General features: G+C 44.0%; 2 protein-coding genes across 2 annotated transcripts in view; both read left to right on the top strand.

Annotated features, from left to right (window-relative positions):
* Positions 1 to 7,593, top strand: part of PCF11 (PCF11 cleavage and polyadenylation factor subunit) — a 55,815-nt gene extending 48,222 nt beyond the window's left edge. Inside the window, exons 12-16 of the mRNA XM_068266703.1 lie at positions 855 to 1,038; positions 1,589 to 1,744; positions 1,975 to 2,067; positions 5,496 to 5,531; positions 6,718 to 7,593. Of these exons, the coding sequence (XP_068122804.1) occupies positions 855 to 1,038; positions 1,589 to 1,744; positions 1,975 to 2,067; positions 5,496 to 5,531; positions 6,718 to 6,918 (670 nt within the window). The 3' untranslated portion in view covers positions 6,919 to 7,593. The remainder of the gene's footprint in view (positions 1 to 854; positions 1,039 to 1,588; positions 1,745 to 1,974; positions 2,068 to 5,495; positions 5,532 to 6,717) is intronic.
* A 6,403-nt stretch (positions 7,594 to 13,996) lies between these two features.
* ANKRD42 (ankyrin repeat domain 42) overlaps positions 13,997 to 19,836 on the top strand; it is a 49,431-nt gene continuing 43,591 nt past the window's right edge. The window contains exon 1 of the mRNA XM_068264736.1: positions 13,997 to 14,086. Coding sequence (XP_068120837.1) covers positions 14,062 to 14,086 — 25 coding nt within the window. The 5' untranslated portion in view covers positions 13,997 to 14,061. The remainder of the gene's footprint in view (positions 14,087 to 19,836) is intronic.

Genomic DNA, 19,836 nt, shown 5'->3' with positions numbered 1-19,836 from the left:
ACAGCATATTATATGCAAAAAGCATTTTTTTTTACTAGACCAGCATTGGAAGGGTTAAACACAGAGGTTTAAAGTTCCATGGAGAGATGTGCAGAAGTTCAGATTGTTACATTCTATTTAGTTAAATTGGCTGTCCTCCAACTCCTTCTCAGAGAGATGAGTCACATTTAACACTTAGATACATTTATGTAAACAAAATGTATCTGTCAGCTTCGGATGCGTCTGCAGAAATCTCCTTAAAGCACTGTGTAACCCTTCCAATGCTGGTCTAGTAAAAAAAAAATAAATGCTGGTTGCATATAATATACTGTAAATAATGTTTTAGAGCAAAGTTGAAATGCAGGGTTATATTCCGCTTTAAAATAACGTAATTAGTGCTTCATTTTTCCAATAATTATGTAGAAATAATTTAGTCAGTGTTTACCCATTGTAAAATCTTTCCTCTCCCTGATTTACATTGTGAAATTGATCACATGGGGACATTTTTACTGCTGGCAGGTGATGTCAGTGGAAGGAGCTGCTGCTTGCTTTTTTGGCAGTTGGAAACAGCTGTTATTTCCCATAATGCAACAAGGCTCCCACAGTGTGATGTCAGCACCTCAGTGATGTGCTGACATCACATTGTGGGAGGGGTTTCACCACAATATCAGCCATACAGAGCCCCCTGATGGATCAGTTTGTGCAAAGGAAAAGATTTCTAATGGTGGGAAAGGGGGGATCGGCTACTGATTGGGATGAAGTTCAATCCTTGGTTACGGTTTCTCTAAGTTCTACTGGATTTATAGTGAGGTCTGCTTTTACATGGCTTGTTTTTCTGCTATGGCACTGTGTAATTGTGTGAATTCTTCTTGCAGGCGCTTTGAATGTATCATAACCCGGTTGTACACAGGCATTCAGTGCTATTCATGTGGTATGAGGTTTACCAAGTCACAGACTGATGTGTACGCTGACCATTTGGACTGGCACTATCGTCAAAACCGCACAGAAAAAGATGTCAGCAGGAAAATCACACACCGAAGGTGGTACTATGGCTTAACGGTAAGTTTTGTGCCCATTGTCCTGATGTTGCAATGTCAGGCTAATTCTTTCAGCAGTTTGTTGGCTTTGTATTGTATGACTGAAACTCCACAAAGCATGACCTAACTGAAGGCTTCTGGATTTCTGCACCTCGTTGTTCCTTCCTGTACATGTGATAATGTGCCAGGTAAGTTTCCTAACCATGGATACCTTAATAGGATAATGGAATTAAAGGACCCCTAAAGTGAGAGTGGTATGGCGGCTGCCATATTTACTCTTTTAAGCCTGGTCACATTGCAAGCTATGCCGTCCCATTTCTGTAACACTGGTCAATTTGAAATGTATGATTTCAGTACAGTATGTGGTATTTCTAGGATATTTAATAAAGGATACTACTGACTATTACCATGATATGTGATCGTTTGATGTATTTACACCTCTTGCTGCAAAGTGAGTGTATAGTGTGTATCATTGGTGGCCTTTATTGTATGAAATAGAGCCTACAAGTATGTCTGTTGGAAAATCTGGGTGACTTCTGTGGTTGTTCTTACGGTTCCTCTGTTTTCTCTAGGATTGGATAGAGTTTGAGGAAATTGCAGACTTGGAGGAAAGGGCTAAGAGCCAGTTCTTTGAAAAAGTCCACGAGGAAGTCATATTAAAAACTCAGGAAGCTGCTAAGGAGAAGGAGTTTCAGAGCGTGCCGGCTGGTCCTGCAGGAGCTGATGAGGTAACGTGTCTGGTGTCTGCCTGCCTGCCGCAGGATTCAAACCTATTCAACTTTATTGTAAAGCTTGATTGCTTATATTTTATCTGCATTGCATATCACATGGCCCTTTCCCATTAATTCAGTTTTACCAGCAGTAACAGAACCTGTTGTCAAGCAGTGGAGGAATTCTGGTACAGTATACGCAGTGTTGGGTTTCCTGTGCACTGACGACTTTGTTTCTCTTACGACAGACCTGTGAAATTTGCCAAGAGGCGTTTGAACAGTATTGGGATGAGGAGGAGGAGGAATGGCATCTGAAAAATGCTTTGCGTGTTCAGGACAAGGTAAGCAGGACCACATCGAGCTTGATGGGAATATCCTGGGGCAACTTAAACACACTGTGCACCGAAAACCAGCCATTGAATGCCTACAGTGGGTAAACTATTGGGCCCAAGGATTTTTGTTTTTCATCCACGTAGCAGGCCACATTAAGATGCCTCGGCTATTTAATGGTTAAGGGCTCTGTCTCTAACACAGAACACCAGGGTTCGAATATTTGCTCTTCCTGTTCAGTAAACCAGCACCTATTCAGTAAGGAGTCCTTGGGCGAGACTCCCTAACGCTACTACTGAGCATGCCGTAGTGGCTGCAGCTCAAGTGCTTTTAATCCGCCAGGAGAAAAGTGCAATATAAATGATGTCTTGTCTGTCGGGGGTTAGGGACACGTCTGGGTATTTCGGCTTCCATTCATAAAGCTGTGTGCGGTTAACAGTTTCTATGGTAAATTACTGCTAGCAGTTTTTGTTTTGTTTTTCCAAACCACATACAGATTACAGAAAGCGGGTGTTCTTCGGTATCCGCGCGCTATGCTCATCGGTAATAGGTTGATAAGTCTGCGATAACCTGTCGGTAAAATCCGCAAGCTGCTGATAAACTATACAAATAAAGTTCTTGAGCAGGTGGCCCGGGAGATCCCAACTATTTCCCAGCAGACCTGCTGGTGAGAACTCTACCTAAGAAATGTAGGCAGTGAGCAATTTTACCATACCTGATTCAGGCCTGCCACGTTTTTTTTTTGCTCTGTAATTGGGGTCCTATAAGTTCTTATAGTTAAAGTTATCTGCTATAAGATGCACTTTTTTCCCCCCAAAAGTGTAGGGGGGGAAAGTCGCTGCGTCTTACGGTCAGAATGTGTTGCATATGCTGAAAGGTTAGCATCCGTGAGGTGTTATGGGCAGAGGAGGCGGCAGCAGTGTGCTCCTGCATGAAACTCACTCAGGCACCGCATTACCACCCTGTTCTGCGGATTTCTGCGGACTCGGGATTACCGCTAAGGAGGTTAAAGTAAACCACAGGGCCCGTTTGACTACCATATAGATGGGGTCTGTCCCTGTAATTAGCAGTTCTTGCAGTTCATTGATTGCTCTCCTTGCCTTGTTAGGTTTTGCTTTCATGCATTCCTAACATAAGATTTTAGGTGCTGCAAAGTCTTGTCACATCCTGTTTTTTTAATGAACAACCTTAACATGTTAAAGGAAAACTTGTGTCCCAAAAAAAATGACTTGTACTCACCCGGGCCTCCCCTCAGCCCCCTGCAGCTGAACGGTGCCCTCGCCGTGTCTCTCCGATGCAGCTGGACTCGCCGGCGGCCACTTCCGGTTTCGCCGTCACCGGCCGCAATAGCATTAAAGAAGGCGCTATTGCGGCTGGGAACGCGGCTAATCAGCCGCGTTCCCAGCCTGTCGGCCGGTGACGGCGAAACCGGAAGTGGCCGCCGGCGAGTCCAGCTGCATCGGAGAGACACGGCGAGGGCACCGTTCAGCTGCAGTGGGCTGAGGGGAGCCCCGGGTGAGTACAAGTCATTTTTTTTTAGGGCACTTAAGTATTCAACTACAGTATAAGCAGATTATTCCAGGGTGGAACCATTGTATTGGCTTAAAAGCACACCTGAAGTGAGATGGGTGTGAAGGCTGCCATATTTATTTCCTTTTATACAATACCAGTTGCCTGGCAGCCCTGCTGATCTCTTCGGCTACAATGGTGTCTGAATCACACATGAAATAAGCATTCAGCTAATCATGTCAGAGCATCCGATTTGCACATGCTTGTTCAGGGTCTATGGCTAAAAGTATTGGAAGCAGATGATCAGCAGGGCTGCCAGGCAACTGATATTGTTTAAAAGGAAATAAATATGGCAGCCTCCATATTTCTGTCACGTCAGGTGTCCTTTGAGATGATTCTGTCTTTAGAGTGGGCTCTGCTCATCTTGGACAAATTCATACAGGTGGTTACATAGGAAGGAAACTTACCACCTCTTTTAAAAGGAACCAGAGATGAAGCACCCTTGTGTATTGTACCATATATATCAGTGGGAACATTAGAGAAAACACCTACCCTGCTCTCTGTTTCATCCTCACTGCTAAGTGTCTTATCAGCTGTGATAAGTCCCGGACTGAGCATTCAGTCTGGCTTTGCAGGGAATAATTATAGCTGAGTCATTATAGCAGAGCCACAAGGGGGCAGGCTTGGACTTGAAAAGACACCAGAGAAGACAGACTCAGCTATAATCCTTCCGTAGCAAAGCTAGACTGAGTGCTCAGTCGGGGATTCTTATCAGAGGTGATAACAGTCAAATTAAACAGAACAATGAAACAAAGAGCACATTAGGTGTTTACTGTCATGTTCCCACTGATTTATAAGGTAAAATACAAGAGGGTGCTTCATCTCTGGTTCTCTTTAACCCCTTTGACAGTACGATTCTCTCCAGATTTTAGGGTCTAAAAGCGGTGCCATTTTTTTTTTTTTTGCACCCTTTTAGTCCCTAAGACCTGGGAAAAAAAATCATGCTGCCAGGGAGATCTGCAGCAGTCCTGCAATCACTCACCTCCCTGGCTCCAGCGCTGCAGTTATGCCTCCATCCTCTAGGTGGCACTGCAACTTTAAAGTGAAATTGGCAACTGTCGTCATGACGACAGCCGGCAATCTCACCAGCAGGAAGCAGAGCCCTGGAGGAGAGGAAGAATGGCGGCCGACATCAAGATCCTCCGGGAGGTATGTAAAATCGTCCGCTCCGCTCTATACTCTGCACAGACCTCCCAGCGGCTTCCCCCGAGCAGAGGTCGGTATTACCGCTCTTAGCTGCGGTTTTCCGCCCCGACCCTAGCTCGGGATTACCACCAAGGAGGTTAAAGGGCAAAACAAGTAAAAGGGTGTTACAAATCTTCCTATTCAGTGCAGTGATTCATGATATGTAACGCCAACATTGAAGTAAACTCGAGCTGTGAGAAATCGAAACAGCGCAGGCAATAATGTGAATTATAGTGAATTATAGCATATAGCTGCGGTCAGACAGTAATTTGGGTGCAGTCTGCTCTCAATTTACTTTAAAAACGGCATGATTTGGCACTAGCGGTAGCTAGCAGCTGAATTATATCTATCCCGAGTCCATGGCGGCTTGGAGGGGATATAGTAATAGTGCCGGGACTTTTGCAGGAGCAGGGAGAGCTATAGATCGGCTTTACCCTGCGCCTAAATTTCCTGGTGCAGTTTTTGCATATCCTGCAAGCTCTTGTCTATATTCAGAGATTCCTTTCAGCGCTAGCGTGAGATGGAAGAGGTGGGAAGCATCCGAATTATCCAGCCCCCCTCTTCCTATATAAATATCTAACTTTTCATTTCTTTTTTCCCAGTTTATTTATTGTAAAAGTGATTGTGATTTTCCTTATTTTGATTAGGTGAACTAATAAGCCTTCCCCCATTTGCTTATTTTCAGATTTACCACCCTTCATGCTATGATGATTATAAAAATGTAAGTATGTTGATGTTGTCCAATGCTGGAATAAAGGCCTCCTGTTAGTGTCTGGCAGTCACTGCATGCAGATAGCTATCAAATCTGCCAGGTTCTATTTAGAGGGATGGCACTGCCATTGGGAAACTTTTGTACTATGTACATGAGTAATAGTTTAACATAGTTTTCCCCAATTTTATTTTAATGTTTATATATTTAGATTTGTCACCTGGTTGATCCTGCAGTACCTAGCAAGCGTAATGTCAGGCAGACAATAGTGCTCTTTCTGGCATACTTGCACTCCTCCCTCGTAGTGACGCATCACCCTGGCCATTTACGTCACTCATAAATGGACCAAACTGCGCAGCTATCTAATGGCCCCGTGAAGACTGTAGTGACTGAGCTCTGAAGCTTGTTGCACCTTTTACAATAAAAAAATGTGCAATACTGTAAAATGAATGAATTCAACATTCATGACGATGAACACAGAATAGTGGTTTAATTTCTGCAGTCTTATAAATAAGTCGGTGATGCCAATTTTACATGCCAGTAATATGCAATAACCAGTCTACTGAACAAAGGGCTATTGAGTCTCCTTAGAGACTTTTTAGAAAGCTTCTAGCCTGCTTGTCTATGGTATGTCTTCTCTACCTCCTCTTTTATCTGAAAAGTCCCTTTATCTGTGCATATTCACTGCTGTAAAGTAAAAGCCTGCACACACGTTAGTTTAATCAGCTGAGATGGCCAATAATGACTGCCTCACTCAATATTCTGAAGTATTTTCAGTGGACATACACACACGCACGCACCCATGCACTGCAACAGAACACATCATCAGCCTGTAGGCTGACTTGCATCTGTACAGCCTCTGCCCAGTGCTATCACGCCAGGGATCAGATTCCGATCCCTGTCTGGTGGCAACATCAGTCAAGCATGTGTACGAGCCTGAACATAGCAGTCATCTAGAGATGGCGTTTTTTAAAAAATAGTGCCTTCAACTGGAGACTTGTGATCTAAACTAGACCAGTGTTCAGTGCAGGTTTCTAAGCACAGCAGGGGAAGTGAAACCATATATATGCAAACTTGCTTGATTTTACTTGGACATGTGTGAAGCTGTTGCGAGGTTAGGCCCATGAGGATGTCTGTACTGTCCTAACCATTACTTTATATAGCCTATGATCACCAATCTATTCTCCTCACTCTCCAGACCTCCTTGGACACCACACCCTCTCCAAGTAAAATACTCCTGGAAAACCCACTAAGTGCAATGCTCAATCTGGTGAAAGAGGAAGTGCCAGACACTTCCAGCACCCCAGTCCAAGTGAAGGAAGAGCCCACGGAAGACCCTCCCAAAAGCTGTGGAGAGAGCATACCTCTGTTGACAGAGATCAAACCCGAGCCCGAATAGAATCTGCGTCCCGAAAACTTTATAATGAAATGTGAACTGGGGGCGGGGCCTCTGGTTACCTATCGACTTGAATACATTTTCGTATTTGTATTTTCTTACACCCGCACAGTTTCATGTGTACTTCTGTGGATGCGTGCCGATAGAATGGACTTGTACAAAAAAAAGCTGTTGTAAGATATTTCCACTTGACTGTAAATTATAAATAAAATATTTTTGCTATACCGGGAGTGTGATGTTTATGCACACCATACAGAGGTTGACAATAAAGTTGTTTTTTGTCTCTGGTTGATGCAAATGTATGTGTTTTTCAAGCTGAAAGGGATTGCCATTTGTTTGTTTCTTTTCTTTCTCTTACGTGTTGAACTGGTAACTGGTTGGTTACAAGTATTCTTTTTAATAGTTTATAAACAGAGTTGTCTAATAAAAAGCCAGGTAACGCCTAAAACGGAGAGCCCTATGTGCTGGGGACGAAGCACGTAGGACATTCTCGGAGGAGACCTTTATGTTCAGCAAGCATGTACATTGTGGAACTGGCGTCAGTATTCACCATGACTGACTGATGAGACGCTTTCTCTCCCGTTTGCTTTATTTTCAGTGTTCCGAGTTTAAGTGAATTAGGTGCAAAGTATGGACATGTGTTAAGGCTCATAAAAAATAAAAACCCCAATGAATTTAGCTGAATGTGTCTTGTGTTTTTTTTTATTTCTGTTGATTGGTAAGCATTTAAAGGGACTCTAAAGCCTACAAAATTACCTGCTTTTTTCTTTTTTTTTCATTTTCAGCATTAATGGCATAGCTGAAACGCCAATATCCCGCAGCAAAACGAGGCCTTAATCCTCCCCAAATACCGGGGCAAAGATCCACGACTTTCAAAGTCGTGGATTTTGCTGCCCGGGGAGGCAGAGCTTAGCGCTGTAGCTCTGCCTCCATTTGCGTCAATCTCCGCCTCTCCCCAACCCTCTCAGTGAAAGGACTGAGAGGGGCGGAGATTGATGCGAGGAGAGGCGAGCTACTGCACTAACAGGAAGGAGCCCCGGGGATTTTGGGGTGATGTCTCGTTTTGCCGCGGGATATCGGCGTTTCAGCTATGCTATTAATGCTGAAGAGGACTGCCTAAACAAAAAGTAATTGTTTTTACGCTTCAGACTCTGTGTTAAAATACTTGAAGTTAAAAAACAGAGGCTGTCATGCCAGGTTAAATACTCACCTGATCCAAGGTAATTCATCCAGGCAGGAGATCGCTTTTTTCAAATCTCCACCGAGGCTCTGGCCACCCCCGTCTGTGTTGCCATGGCCCTCCCTCAGCTCGATAGCTGCGGCCTAATTGGTGGCTGGGGGCAGACCGTGGCAATGCAGACAGGGCTTTACCTAACGCTGATCGGAGTAAAGTAATGGGGTGGGAATTTGCAGGAGTTTGCGCGCGCCGATGCGTGTGTATCTCCGATCTGTCATCATTCTCCCCGCCGCTAGAGTGACAGCGACACTGTCATCTATTTACACTGTACAGCACTGTGCTCTTCGGCAGCGCTGTACTGGGGACAGCCATGTGATGCGGATATTCCCCTGGGCGGCAAGGAAGCGATCTGCTGTCATAGGCTGAAGCCTATGACTTCCGATCGCACACTGATTGGCTGGCAGAGGGAGGGCTGGGGAAATCATTAAAAAAGCGTTTATTTAAAAAAAAAAATATTTACAATAAAATAAACATTTCTCTGTTAGTGGGCAGAAAAGGGGAGGGGGGGAATCCCTTGTGTGCTGAGTTGTATGGCCCTGCAGCACGGCCTTAAAGGAAACTCCGCCCAAGAATTGAATTTTATCCCAATCAGTAGCTGATACCTTCTTTTACATGAGAAATCTATTCCTTTTCAGAGCATCAGGGGGCGCTGTATGACTGATATTGTAGTGAAACCCCTCCCACAAGAAAAGTACATACTCTTGGCAGTTTCCTGTCTGTGAACCTTGCTGCATTGTGGGAAATGGCTGTTTACAGCTGTTTCCAACTGCCAAAAACCATGCAGCAGCTAAATCACCTGCCAACAGCAAAACTGTTCACTGGATTTCCTCTTTAAAGTGTGTGTGAGGGGGGTAGCCATTGGGAGGTATGCAGAGCCTGCCCATACCGGGGGTTTGTAACTCGCCTTCTCCGGGATCCACACTCTAGCAGCCATTCTTCCAACGTTCCTGTAAGCTCTCGATCCCTCTGGTGAGATCAGTTTGTCACATGGCGACTGAAGGCAATCTTACTATGGGGGTAGAATGTCACCCGGTGGGTGGAGGGAGAATTGCAGAGCTGGATCCTGGGAATGGCGAGGTGCATGCAAGGCTGCCACAGATCTACCCCCCCCCCCCCCCTTCCCCTTTTAGGGTCTAAAAAGTTTGTGGGAAAATTTCACCGCTTTTAGACCCTAAAAACCAGAAGTAATTATACTGCTAAGGAGGTTAACTCTTGGGGCCCATTCCCACTATCGTCTGCTTTCCTGCAACACAGTGGACAATGGATTAAAATAATCGTGCAGAAAGTTTTCTTGCCGCCTATGGGCCCTTAAAGGGAACCTGAAATAAGAAGTTACAGGTCCTTCTAAAAAAAATTAGCATATTGTGATAAAGTTCATTATTTTTTGCAATGTACTGATAAACATTAGACTTTCATATCTTTTAGATTCATTACACACAACTGAAGTAGTTCAAGCCTTTTATTGTTTTAATATTGATGATTTTGGCATACAGCTCATGAAAACCCAAAATTCCTATCTCAAAAAATTAGCATATCATGAAAAGGTTCTCTAAACAAGCTATAAACCTAATCATCTGAATCAACTAATTAACTCTAAACACCTGCAAAAGATTCCTGAGGCTTGTAAAAACTCCCAGCCTGGTTCATTACTCAAAACCGCAGTAATGGGTAAGACTGCTGACCTGACTGCTGTCCAGAAGGCCATCATTGACACCCTCAAGCAAGAGGGTAAGACACAGAAAGAAATTTCTGAACGAATAGGCTGTTCCCGAGTGCTGTATCAAGGCACCTCAGTGGGAAGTCTGTGGGAAGGAAAAAGTGTGGCAGAAAAAGCTACACAACGGGAAGAGGTGACCGGACCCTGAGGAAGATTGTGGAGAAGGACTGATTTCAGACCTTGGGGGACCTGCAGAAGCAGTGGACTGAGTCTGGAGTAGAAACATCCAGAGCCACCGTGTGCAGGGAATGGGCTACAGGTGCCGCATTCCCCAGGTCAAGCCACTTTTGAACCAGAAACAGCGGCAGAAGTGCCTGGGCTACAGAGAAGCAGCACTGGGCTGTTGCTCAGTGGTCCGAAGTACTTTTTTCGGATGAAAGCAACTTTTGCATGTCAAATTCGGAAATCAAGGTGCCAGAGTCTGGAGGAAGACTGGGGAGAGGGAAATGCCAAAATGCCTAAAGTCCAGTGTCAAGTACCCACAGTCAGTGATGGTCTAGGGTGCCATGTCAGCTGCTGGTGTTGGTCCACTGTGTTTTATCAAGGGCAGGGTCAATGCAGCTAGCTATCGGGAGATTTTGGAGCACTTCATGCTTCCATCTGCTTTAAAGCTTTATGGAGATGAAGATTTCATTTTTCAGCACGACCTGGCACCTGCTCAGTGCCAAAACCACTGGTGAATGGTTTACTGACCATGGTATTACTGTGCTCAATTGGCCTGCCAACTCTCCTGACCTGAACCCCATAGAGAATCTGTGGGATATTGTGAAGAGAAAGTTGAGAGAAGCAAGACCCAACACTCTGGATGAGCTTAAAGAGACTCTGTAACAAATTGTTTATCTTTATTTCTTCTATGCTATAAGTTCCTATGCCTTTTCTAATGTGGTCTGGCTTACTGCAGCTTTTCCTAATTGCACAGTAGCTGTGTTATCTCTGTTATATGATCTAATCTTCTCTCTATAGTCGGCACAGTCAGGCTGAGGCAGTCAGACTGGAATGTGCAGGGCTGCTTGTGATTAGCTAGAAGCTGTACACACCCCCTGCAGGCTCTGTGTGACTAACACACTCTGCTTAGCTGAGCCTATTAGAAGCTGGTTAGTTTGTTTGTAAACACTGCCTAAAACTGGCAATTACAAGCCAGGTTTGCAGCAGAGAATGGCAGAAACAGCACAGAGGGGACCAGGAGCACATAATGAATAGAATGGTATGCTTTTTATTGTAAGAATTTCAGAGTACAGATTCTCTTTAAGGCCGCTATCGAAGCATCCTGGGTCTCCATAACACCTGAGCAGTGCCACAGGCTGATTGCCTCCATGCCACGCCGCATTGAAGCAGTCATTTCTGCAAAAGGATTCCCGACCAAGTATTGAGTGCATAACTGAACATAATTATTTGAAGATTTACTTTTTTTGTTTTGAAAACGCTTTTCTTTTATTGGTCGGATGAAATATGCTAATTTTTTGAGATAGGAATTTTGGGTTTTCATGAGCTGTATGCCAAAATCATCAATATTAAAAACAATAAAAGGCTTGAACTACTTCAGTTGTATGTAAAGGGCCTGTTTCCACTACACGCAGATTCTGCATGCAGAAAACTGACTCCAATGAATGCTTATGGGCCTGTTTCCACTGAATGCGATTTTTCTGATGCAGATTTCCCATAGGCATTCATTGGAGTCAGTTTTCTGCATGCAGAATCTGTGTGTAGTGGAAACAGTTCCTAAAGAATCTAAAATATATGAAAGTCTAATGTTTATCAGTATATTACAGAAAATAATGAACTTTATCGCAATATGCTAATTTTTTTTGAGAAGGACCTGTATATTGAAAAAAATAAACTGGTGCTCAAAACTATTAAAATGGTATCTATTGCAAAATAGTGATGGTTACAGGGTGTACTGCAGAGGGCGAACCCAGACCTGTTAAAAACATGAATTGAAGGGACCTTGTGACTCAAACTAGATGGACCGGCCCCAGTCATCACATACCCAAAACACATGGACACCTGCTGGCCAGAATCTTAAGGACTGTTCAGTATAGGCAACATGCTGTGTGACAGTGTGTGAACATATGGCCAAGGTGGCAGGCACAGATCTCACCGCTCCTTCCTAGATAAACAGTGCATCACATCTTAAACCTCCAGGGATGTGGTGTGCAACCACACACAAAAGCTGGTGCTGTCATGTGAGTCCTGAGGTCCGCCCTGTTCCGCCTCCTCCCCACCTACATGTTTCACCCAATCACTGCTTTCTGAAGTTAAAGTGGATCAGAGATAAACTTTTATTTGCATAATTGTGTTCCTTTCATATAGTTTATAGGGCATTCCTCAAGCCAAATACTTTTTTGTTTTGTTTTAAACGGAACCTAAACTGAGAAGGATATGGATTTTTTCTTTTAAAATAATACTAGTTGCCTGACTCTCCTGCTAATCCTGTGTCTCTAATACTTTTAACCACAGCCCCTCAACAAGCATGCAGATCAGGTGCTCTGACTGAAGTCAGACTGGATTGCTGTATGCTTGTTTCAGGTCTGTGATTCAGCCACTACTGCTCTCAGTTTAGGTTCTCTTTAATACTCTATTTCCCTATAAACTAAACAAGCCTTGCCCACAGCTTCTCCAGAGAGTCTTGGCACTCTCAGCCTTAGTGTCAAGGGTTTATGGGAGTTCAGTTTGGGCAGGAGGAGGAGGTGTTACTAGGCAGAGATTTCAGAGGCAGAGGGGAAAAGGGAGTAGGAGAGGGAAGATCAGCTTGCCTGTGTGCAATGTGACAAACAGAACATGGCTGCCCTCATTGTATCACAGGGATAAATAATCATAAACTGTAAAAGCTGTTTGCAGCTAGATTTGCTGAGTAAACTATCTAAACTTTAGATAAGATATACAGTGTAGACAAGTTACTTGTTATAGTTAGCTTTTCATCTCGGATCTGCATATATGTATCTCAAATTATCGGCAACAGACATCGGCCTCCAGCTGTTTGGCTGTCCATCTTCAAGCCAAAACATGCACCTTACATGAAGAAATTCTAAAGCAAGATTATTATTTTAAAATATTTTGAGTGTGCTGGTCTCCATGGAGAAAAATGAATTAGGACATGCATTTGCTGACATTATGACACTAAAGTGAAAAAAACATGATGTAATGATTTGTATGTGTAGTACTGATTATTAATAGAACGTTAATAGCAAAGAAAATAGTCTCATATTTTAATTTTTAGATGTATAGCTTTTTTTTTTTTTTATAACATTGCATAATTCTGTCATATTTGCAATTACAAGCCACATACTCTGTATTCCAAATTATAAAACAAGCAGTGCTAATGACGCTTTCAACTTCCCTGCAGTAAAAATCTTATCTAAATCTGTCTCTGTTTCATTGTATAAGTGCTCCAGAAAACAGCGACCCAAGTTGGGTCGGAGAGCTCAGAGAAGCTCTTTTGCATAGATAACAACTGAAGTTTCTTCTTCTTGTATTGGAAACAATACGAGACTCTTCTTTGCTACTAATGTTCGATTTCTTAGCTGTGCTACACAAACAAATCATATCATACGTTTATTTTCACTTCAGATTCCCTTTAAAACTCATTGCACTTGAAGGAAAACTGCTTATGTCACTGACTCACACCTACTCTGTTTCCATTAAAGTGCATTTAGAATAAAATAATTCTTGGCAAAAAGCACCACCCAAAGAAAGCCTAACTGGTGGCGAAAAAAACAAGATAGATCATTTCATTGTAGTAGTGATAAAGTTATAGGCGAATGAATGGGAGGAGCACTGAAAGGTGAAAATTGCTCTGGTACAGAAGGGGAAAATCTCCTCAGTAGTGAACTGGTTAAAATGTTGTTGTTTTTTTTACTCCTGCAATGTAGCCCTTTTCACTCCTTGTAAATAGGCTGATCCTGATTTTGGCACTGCAAGGTAAGAGGGATCTCCACTACACACCACCATACTGCCCAAACTGCTCCTTGTATTTTAGCCATTTACACTCCAGAACTCCAAACATTCAGCGGCCTCATCATGTTTCCCACCACATTACAGAGAACAGGGAATGGCTTTCCAGAAATAAAGATGGCGGCGGCTTGGCCTGTCACGGGAAGTGACGTATCTGTAAACAGCGTCTCCGTGGAAACCCCTGGGCGTCCAGGAAGCGTTGCCAGACTGCGGGGCAGAGACGACAGAGCAGACTTTGAAGATGCCGGGAGCCCCCTCTGCAGACGGTGAGCGGCTGGAACTGATAGGAGACGCCGGGGCGTGCGTCACGTGACCTGTCCCTGGAGATCAGCTCGTGCAGAGAGCGGCTGGTGACGTCACTGCTATGCAGCCAGATGAGCAGAGACAGATACAGCTATGAGGGCTCTGAGCCACCTCACTGGTCTTCCTCACTGTTGCCAAGCAGTGCAGCTGCCAGATTTTACACTGTATGGAATGAAGCAAGAATGCCGATTGCTTGACAGGGTTCCTCCAGTCTGCAAATCTGCCCCAGATTTCAGGAATGTACTTTTTAGAACATATTATTATTATTTAGTATTTATATAGCGCCAACATCTTCCACAACGCTGTACAGAGTATACATTGGCCTCAATTCACTAAGATTATCTCCTGTCTTTAATAACTCTTCTAGAGTTGTTACCATGGTGATAAGGCATGTAGTACTCAGGAAACATTTTACCTCAGGCAAACCTAAAGTTAACTCTTCTGTCTTTAAGTTAACTCTTCAATCCTTAAAATAACTCCAGAGTTAAAGACAGGCTGTTAATTAACTGCATGTGAAAATAACTACAGAGGAGGTAAATTAACTGCAGAGGAGGTAAATTAACTACAGAGGAGGTAAATTAACTACAGAGGAGGTAACTTAAGGAACTCTCTTGCCTTATTATCTCCAGCATGATCTTAGTCAGTGGCGTAGCTAAGGAGCTGTGGGCCCCGGTGCAAGTTTCACATGGGCCCCCCCAAGCACTCTATACATAACAATTGATACGGCGCACCAAAACCTGCCAATGGCAACTACAGAGTCAGAGATGCAAGAAGGGGATGGGGAACTGTTTGCTCGTGATTACTACTATTCAAAGTATCTATAGAAGTGATTATTATGAGCACAGGAGCAATAGAGAGCTAATACTGTAGTTGAGGGAGGGCCCTCCGGGGCCCCTCTGGCCCAAGGGCCCCAATGCGATCGCTACCTCTGCAACCCCTATTGCTACGCCCCTGATCTTAGTGAATTGAGGCCATAGTCTTGCACTGACTGTCCCTCAGAGGAGCTCACAATCTAGTCCTTTCCATTGTCATATTTCTATGTATGTATTGTGTATGTATTGTAGTCTAGGGCCAATTTAGGGGGAAGCCAATTAACTTATCTGTATGTTTTTGGAAAGTGGGAGGAAATCAGAGTGTCCGGAGGAAACCCACACAGACACGGGGAGAACATACAAACTACTTGCAGATGTTGACCTGGCTGGGATTCAAACCGGGGACCCAGCGCTGCAAGGCGAGAGCGCGAACCACTACGCGTACATGTCAACCTTTGGCCCCCAGAGCCATTACATTTGGCCCTCAAGTGGTTTCCCCACTTTGCATTATGTTTGTCCCACTCTAGACCACCAGGGAAGCTATATTGGAGGTGAAGCCCTAGAACAGACATGGGCATACTTGGCCCTCCAGCTGTTAAAGGAGTAGTTCTGCGCCTGTGCAGTCCGCTCCGGCCCACGTGGTGGTGATTGACAGCGCCGATCGCGCAGGCACAGTACAGAGCGACCTCCAGGTCGCTCTGACGTCATCGCCGGGTACCGGGTCGGAGCTCCGGCAAACTGCTGCAGGCAGAGCTGCGGCGAGGGAGGTCCTGGGAGCTTGGGGCTGGAGGAAGCCCCTGGTAAGTAGCGTTTATTTTATTAATATATGCCTGACAACTCCTTTAACCTTTTGCCGACCGCGCCACGTCGATGGGGGTGGCCGCGGCGGCAGCCCCAGGACCGCCTAACGCCAATTGGCGTAAAGTCCTGGGGCTCTGTTTTGCAGGAGATCGCGCGCAGCATCTCCTGCTTGGGGGGCAGAGCTCCGCCCCGCCTTCAGTCTCCAAGCGGCTATTGCCGCTCGGGAGACTAATAGACGGTGTGATCGCCGTCTATTTCTATGTACAGCGCTGCGATCGGCAGCAGCGCTGTACTGGGGACAGCTGTGTCACACGGCTGTCCCCCTGGGGGACAAGAGAGCGATCGGCTCTCATAGGCAGAAGCCTATGACAGCCGATCACCATAATTGGCTGGCTGGGGGGAGGGAGGGAACATTTTTAAAGAAACAGCTTTAAAAAAAAAAAAAAAAGCTAACTAATATTTATTTAAAAAAAAATAAACATGGGGGGAGCGATCAGACCCCACCAACAGAGAGCTCTGTTGGTGGGGAGAAAAGGGGGGGGGGATCACTTGTGTGATGTGTTGTGCGGCTCTGCAGCTTAGCCTTAAAGCTGCAGTGGGCTATTATACTAAACATGGCCTGGTCACTAGGGGGGTTTAGCAAAAAACAGGAGACAGCACGCCGTTTGCTTCTTCAAGTGATCTGTATTCAAGCCATACAGTTCAAGAGCACACAAGGACACGACATGTTTCGGGCGTAGCCCTTCCTCAGGTGTGCCACGCCCGAAACATGTCGTGTCCTTGTGTGCTCTTGAACTGTATGGCTTGAATACAGATCACTTGAAGAAGCAAACGGCGTGCTGTCTCCTGTTTTTTGCATAGTACAAAGAGTGCAGGAGTGGTGTACCTGCGGGAGAGCGGCACCTGCTTCCAGGCCTGGAGACGGATAGGCCTGTATAAGTGTGTGGAAAGTGTGTTCGACTAGGGGGGTTTAGCCCTGCAGTCCTCAAGAGGTTAAGGAACTACAAGTCCCACAATGCATTGCAGGAGTCTTACAGCCACAGTCATGACTCCAGGAGTAAACCTGGGGTGCCTAGCACCTGGGTGCAAGATTTTCTCTGGCGCCTATGGGAGTGGTTAACCACTTCGGGACCACAGTCTTTTCGCCCCTTAAGGACCAGAGCCTTTTTCTCCATTCAGACCACTGCAGCTTTCACGGTTTATTGCTCGGTCATAAAACCTACCACCTAAATGAATTTTACCTCCTTTTCTTGTCACTAATACAGCTTTCTTTTGATGCTATTTGATTGCTGCTGCGAGTTTTACTTTTTATTATATTCATCAAAAAAGACATGAATTTTGTCAAAAAAATGACTTTTTTAACTTTCTGTGCTGACATTTTTCAAATAAAGTAAAATTTCCTATACATTTGAGCGCGAAAGTTATTCTGCTACATGTCTTTGATAAAAAAAAAAAACATTCAGTGTATATTTATTGGATTGGGTAAAAGTTATAGCGTTTACAAACTATGGTGCCAAAAGTGAATTTTCCCATTTTCAAGCATCTCTGACTTTTCTGCGCACCTGTCATGTTTCATGAGGGGCTAAAATTCCAGGATAGTACAAATACCCCCCAAATGACCCCATTTTGGAAAGAAGACATCCCAAAGTATTCAGTGAGAGGCATGGTGAGTTCATAGAAGATTTTATTTTTTGTCACAAGTTAGCGGAAAATGACAGTTTGTGACAAAAAAAAAAAAAAAAAAAAGTTTCCATTTCTTCTAACTTGCGACAAAAAAAAATGAAATCTGCCACGGACTCACTATGCTCCTCTCTGAATACCTTGAAGTGTCTACTTTCCAGAATGGGGTCATTTGTGGGGTGTGTTTACTGTCCTGGCATTTGGGGGGTGCCTAATTGTAAGCACCCCTGTAAAGCCTAAAGATGCTCATTGGACTTTGGGCCCCTTAGCGCAGTTAGGCCGCAAAAAAGTGCCACACATGTGGTATTGCCGTACTCAGGAAAAGTAGTATAATGTGTTTTGGGGTGTATTTTTACACATACACATGCTGGGTGGGAGAAATATCTCCGTAAATGACAATTTTTTTATTTTTTTTACACACAATTGTCTATTTATAGAGATATTTCTCCCACTCAGCATGGGTATGTGGAAAAATACACCCCAAAACACATTATACTACTTCTCCTGAGTACGGCGATACCACATGTGTGGCACTTTTTTGCACCCTAACTGCGCTAAGGGGCCCAAAGTCCAATGAGTACCTTTAGGATTTCACAGGTCATTTTGAGAAATTTCGTTTCAAGACTACTCCTCACGGTTTAGGGCCCCTAAAATGCCAGGACAGTATAGGAACCCCACAAATTACCCCATTTTAGAAAGAAGACACCCCAAGGTATTCCGTTAGATGTATGGTGAGTTCATAGAAGATTTTTTTTTTTTGTCACAAGTTAGCGGAAATTGATTGTAATTGTTTTTTTTCACAAAGTGTCATTTTCCGCTAACTTGTGACAAAAAATAAAATCTTCTATGAACTCGCCATTCTCCTAACGGAATACCTTGGGGTGTCTTCTTTCTAAAATGGAGTCATTTGTGGGGTTCCTATACTGCCCTGGCATTTTAGGGGCCCTAAACCGTGAGGAGTAGTCTTGAAACCAAATGTGGCAAAATGACCTGTGAAATCCTAAAGGTACTCATTGGACTTTGGGCCCCTTAGCGCACTTAGGGTGCAAAAAAGTGCCACACATGTGGTACCGCCGTACTCAGGAGAAGTAGTATAATGTGTTTTGGGGTGTATTTTTACACATACCCATGCTGGGTGGGAGAAATATCTCTGTAAATGACAATTATTTGATTTTTTTTACACACAATTGTCCATTTACAGAGAGATTTCTCCCACCCAGCATGGGTATGTATAAAAATACACCCCAAAACACATTATACTACTTCTTCTGAGTACGGCGATACCACATGTGTGACACTTTTTTGCAACCTAGGTGCGCTAAGGGGCCTAACGTCCTATTCACAGGTCATTTTGAGGCATTTGGATTCTAGACTACTCCTCACGGTTTAGGGCCCCTAAAATGCCAGGGCAGTATAGGAACCCCACAAGTGACCCCATTTTAGAAAGAAGACACCCCAAGGTATTCTGTTAGGAGTATGGTGAGTTCATAGAAGATTTTTTTTTTGTCACAAGTTAGCGGAAAATGACACTTTGTGAAAAAAAAAACAATACATATCAATTTCCGCTAACTTGTGACAAAAAATAAAATCTTCTATGAACTCATCATACACCTAAAAGAATACCTTGGGGTGTCTTCTTTCTAAAATGGGGTCACTTGTGGGGTTCCTATACTGCCCTGGCATTTTAGGGGCCCTAAACCGTGAGGAGTAGTCTTGAACCCAAATGTCTCAAAATGACCTGTGAAATCCTAAAGGTACTCATTGGACTTTGGGCCCCTTAGCACAGTTAGGCTGCAAAAAAGTGTCACACATGTGGTATCGCCGTACTCAGAAGAAGTAGTATAATGTGTTTTGTGGTGTATTTTTACATATAACCATGCTGGGTGGGAGAAATATCTCTGTAAATGACACATTTTTGATTTTTTTTACACACAATTGTCCATTTACAGAGAGATTTCTCCCACCCAGCATGGGTATGTGTAAAAATACACCACAAAACACATTATACTACTTCTCCTGAGTATGGCGATACCACATGTGTGACACTTTTTTGCAGCCTAGGTGCGCTAAGGGGCCCAACGTCCTATTCACAGGTCATTTTGAGGCATTTGTTTTCTAGACTACTCCTCACGGTTTAGGGCCCCTAAAATGCCAGGGCAGTATAGGAACCCCACAAGTGACCCCATTTTAGAAAGAAGACACCCCAAGGTATTCCGTTAGGGGTATGGTGAGTTCATAGAAGATTTTATTTTTTCTCACAAGTTAGTGAAAAATGACACTTTGTGAAAAAAACAATAACAATCCAATTTCCGCTAACTTTTGACAAAAAATAAAATATTCTATGAACTCATCATACACCTAACAGAATACCTTGGGGTGTCTTCTTTCTAAAATGGGGTCACTTGTGGGGTTCCTATACT

The sequence above is a fragment of the Hyperolius riggenbachi genome, chromosome 2 (genome assembly GCF_040937935.1).
Source record: "Hyperolius riggenbachi isolate aHypRig1 chromosome 2, aHypRig1.pri, whole genome shotgun sequence".
Classification (NCBI taxonomy): Eukaryota; Metazoa; Chordata; class Amphibia; order Anura; family Hyperoliidae; genus Hyperolius; species Hyperolius riggenbachi.
Note: the sequence above shows the minus strand (reverse complement) of the source record. Positions and strands in the feature narration are given on the sequence as shown.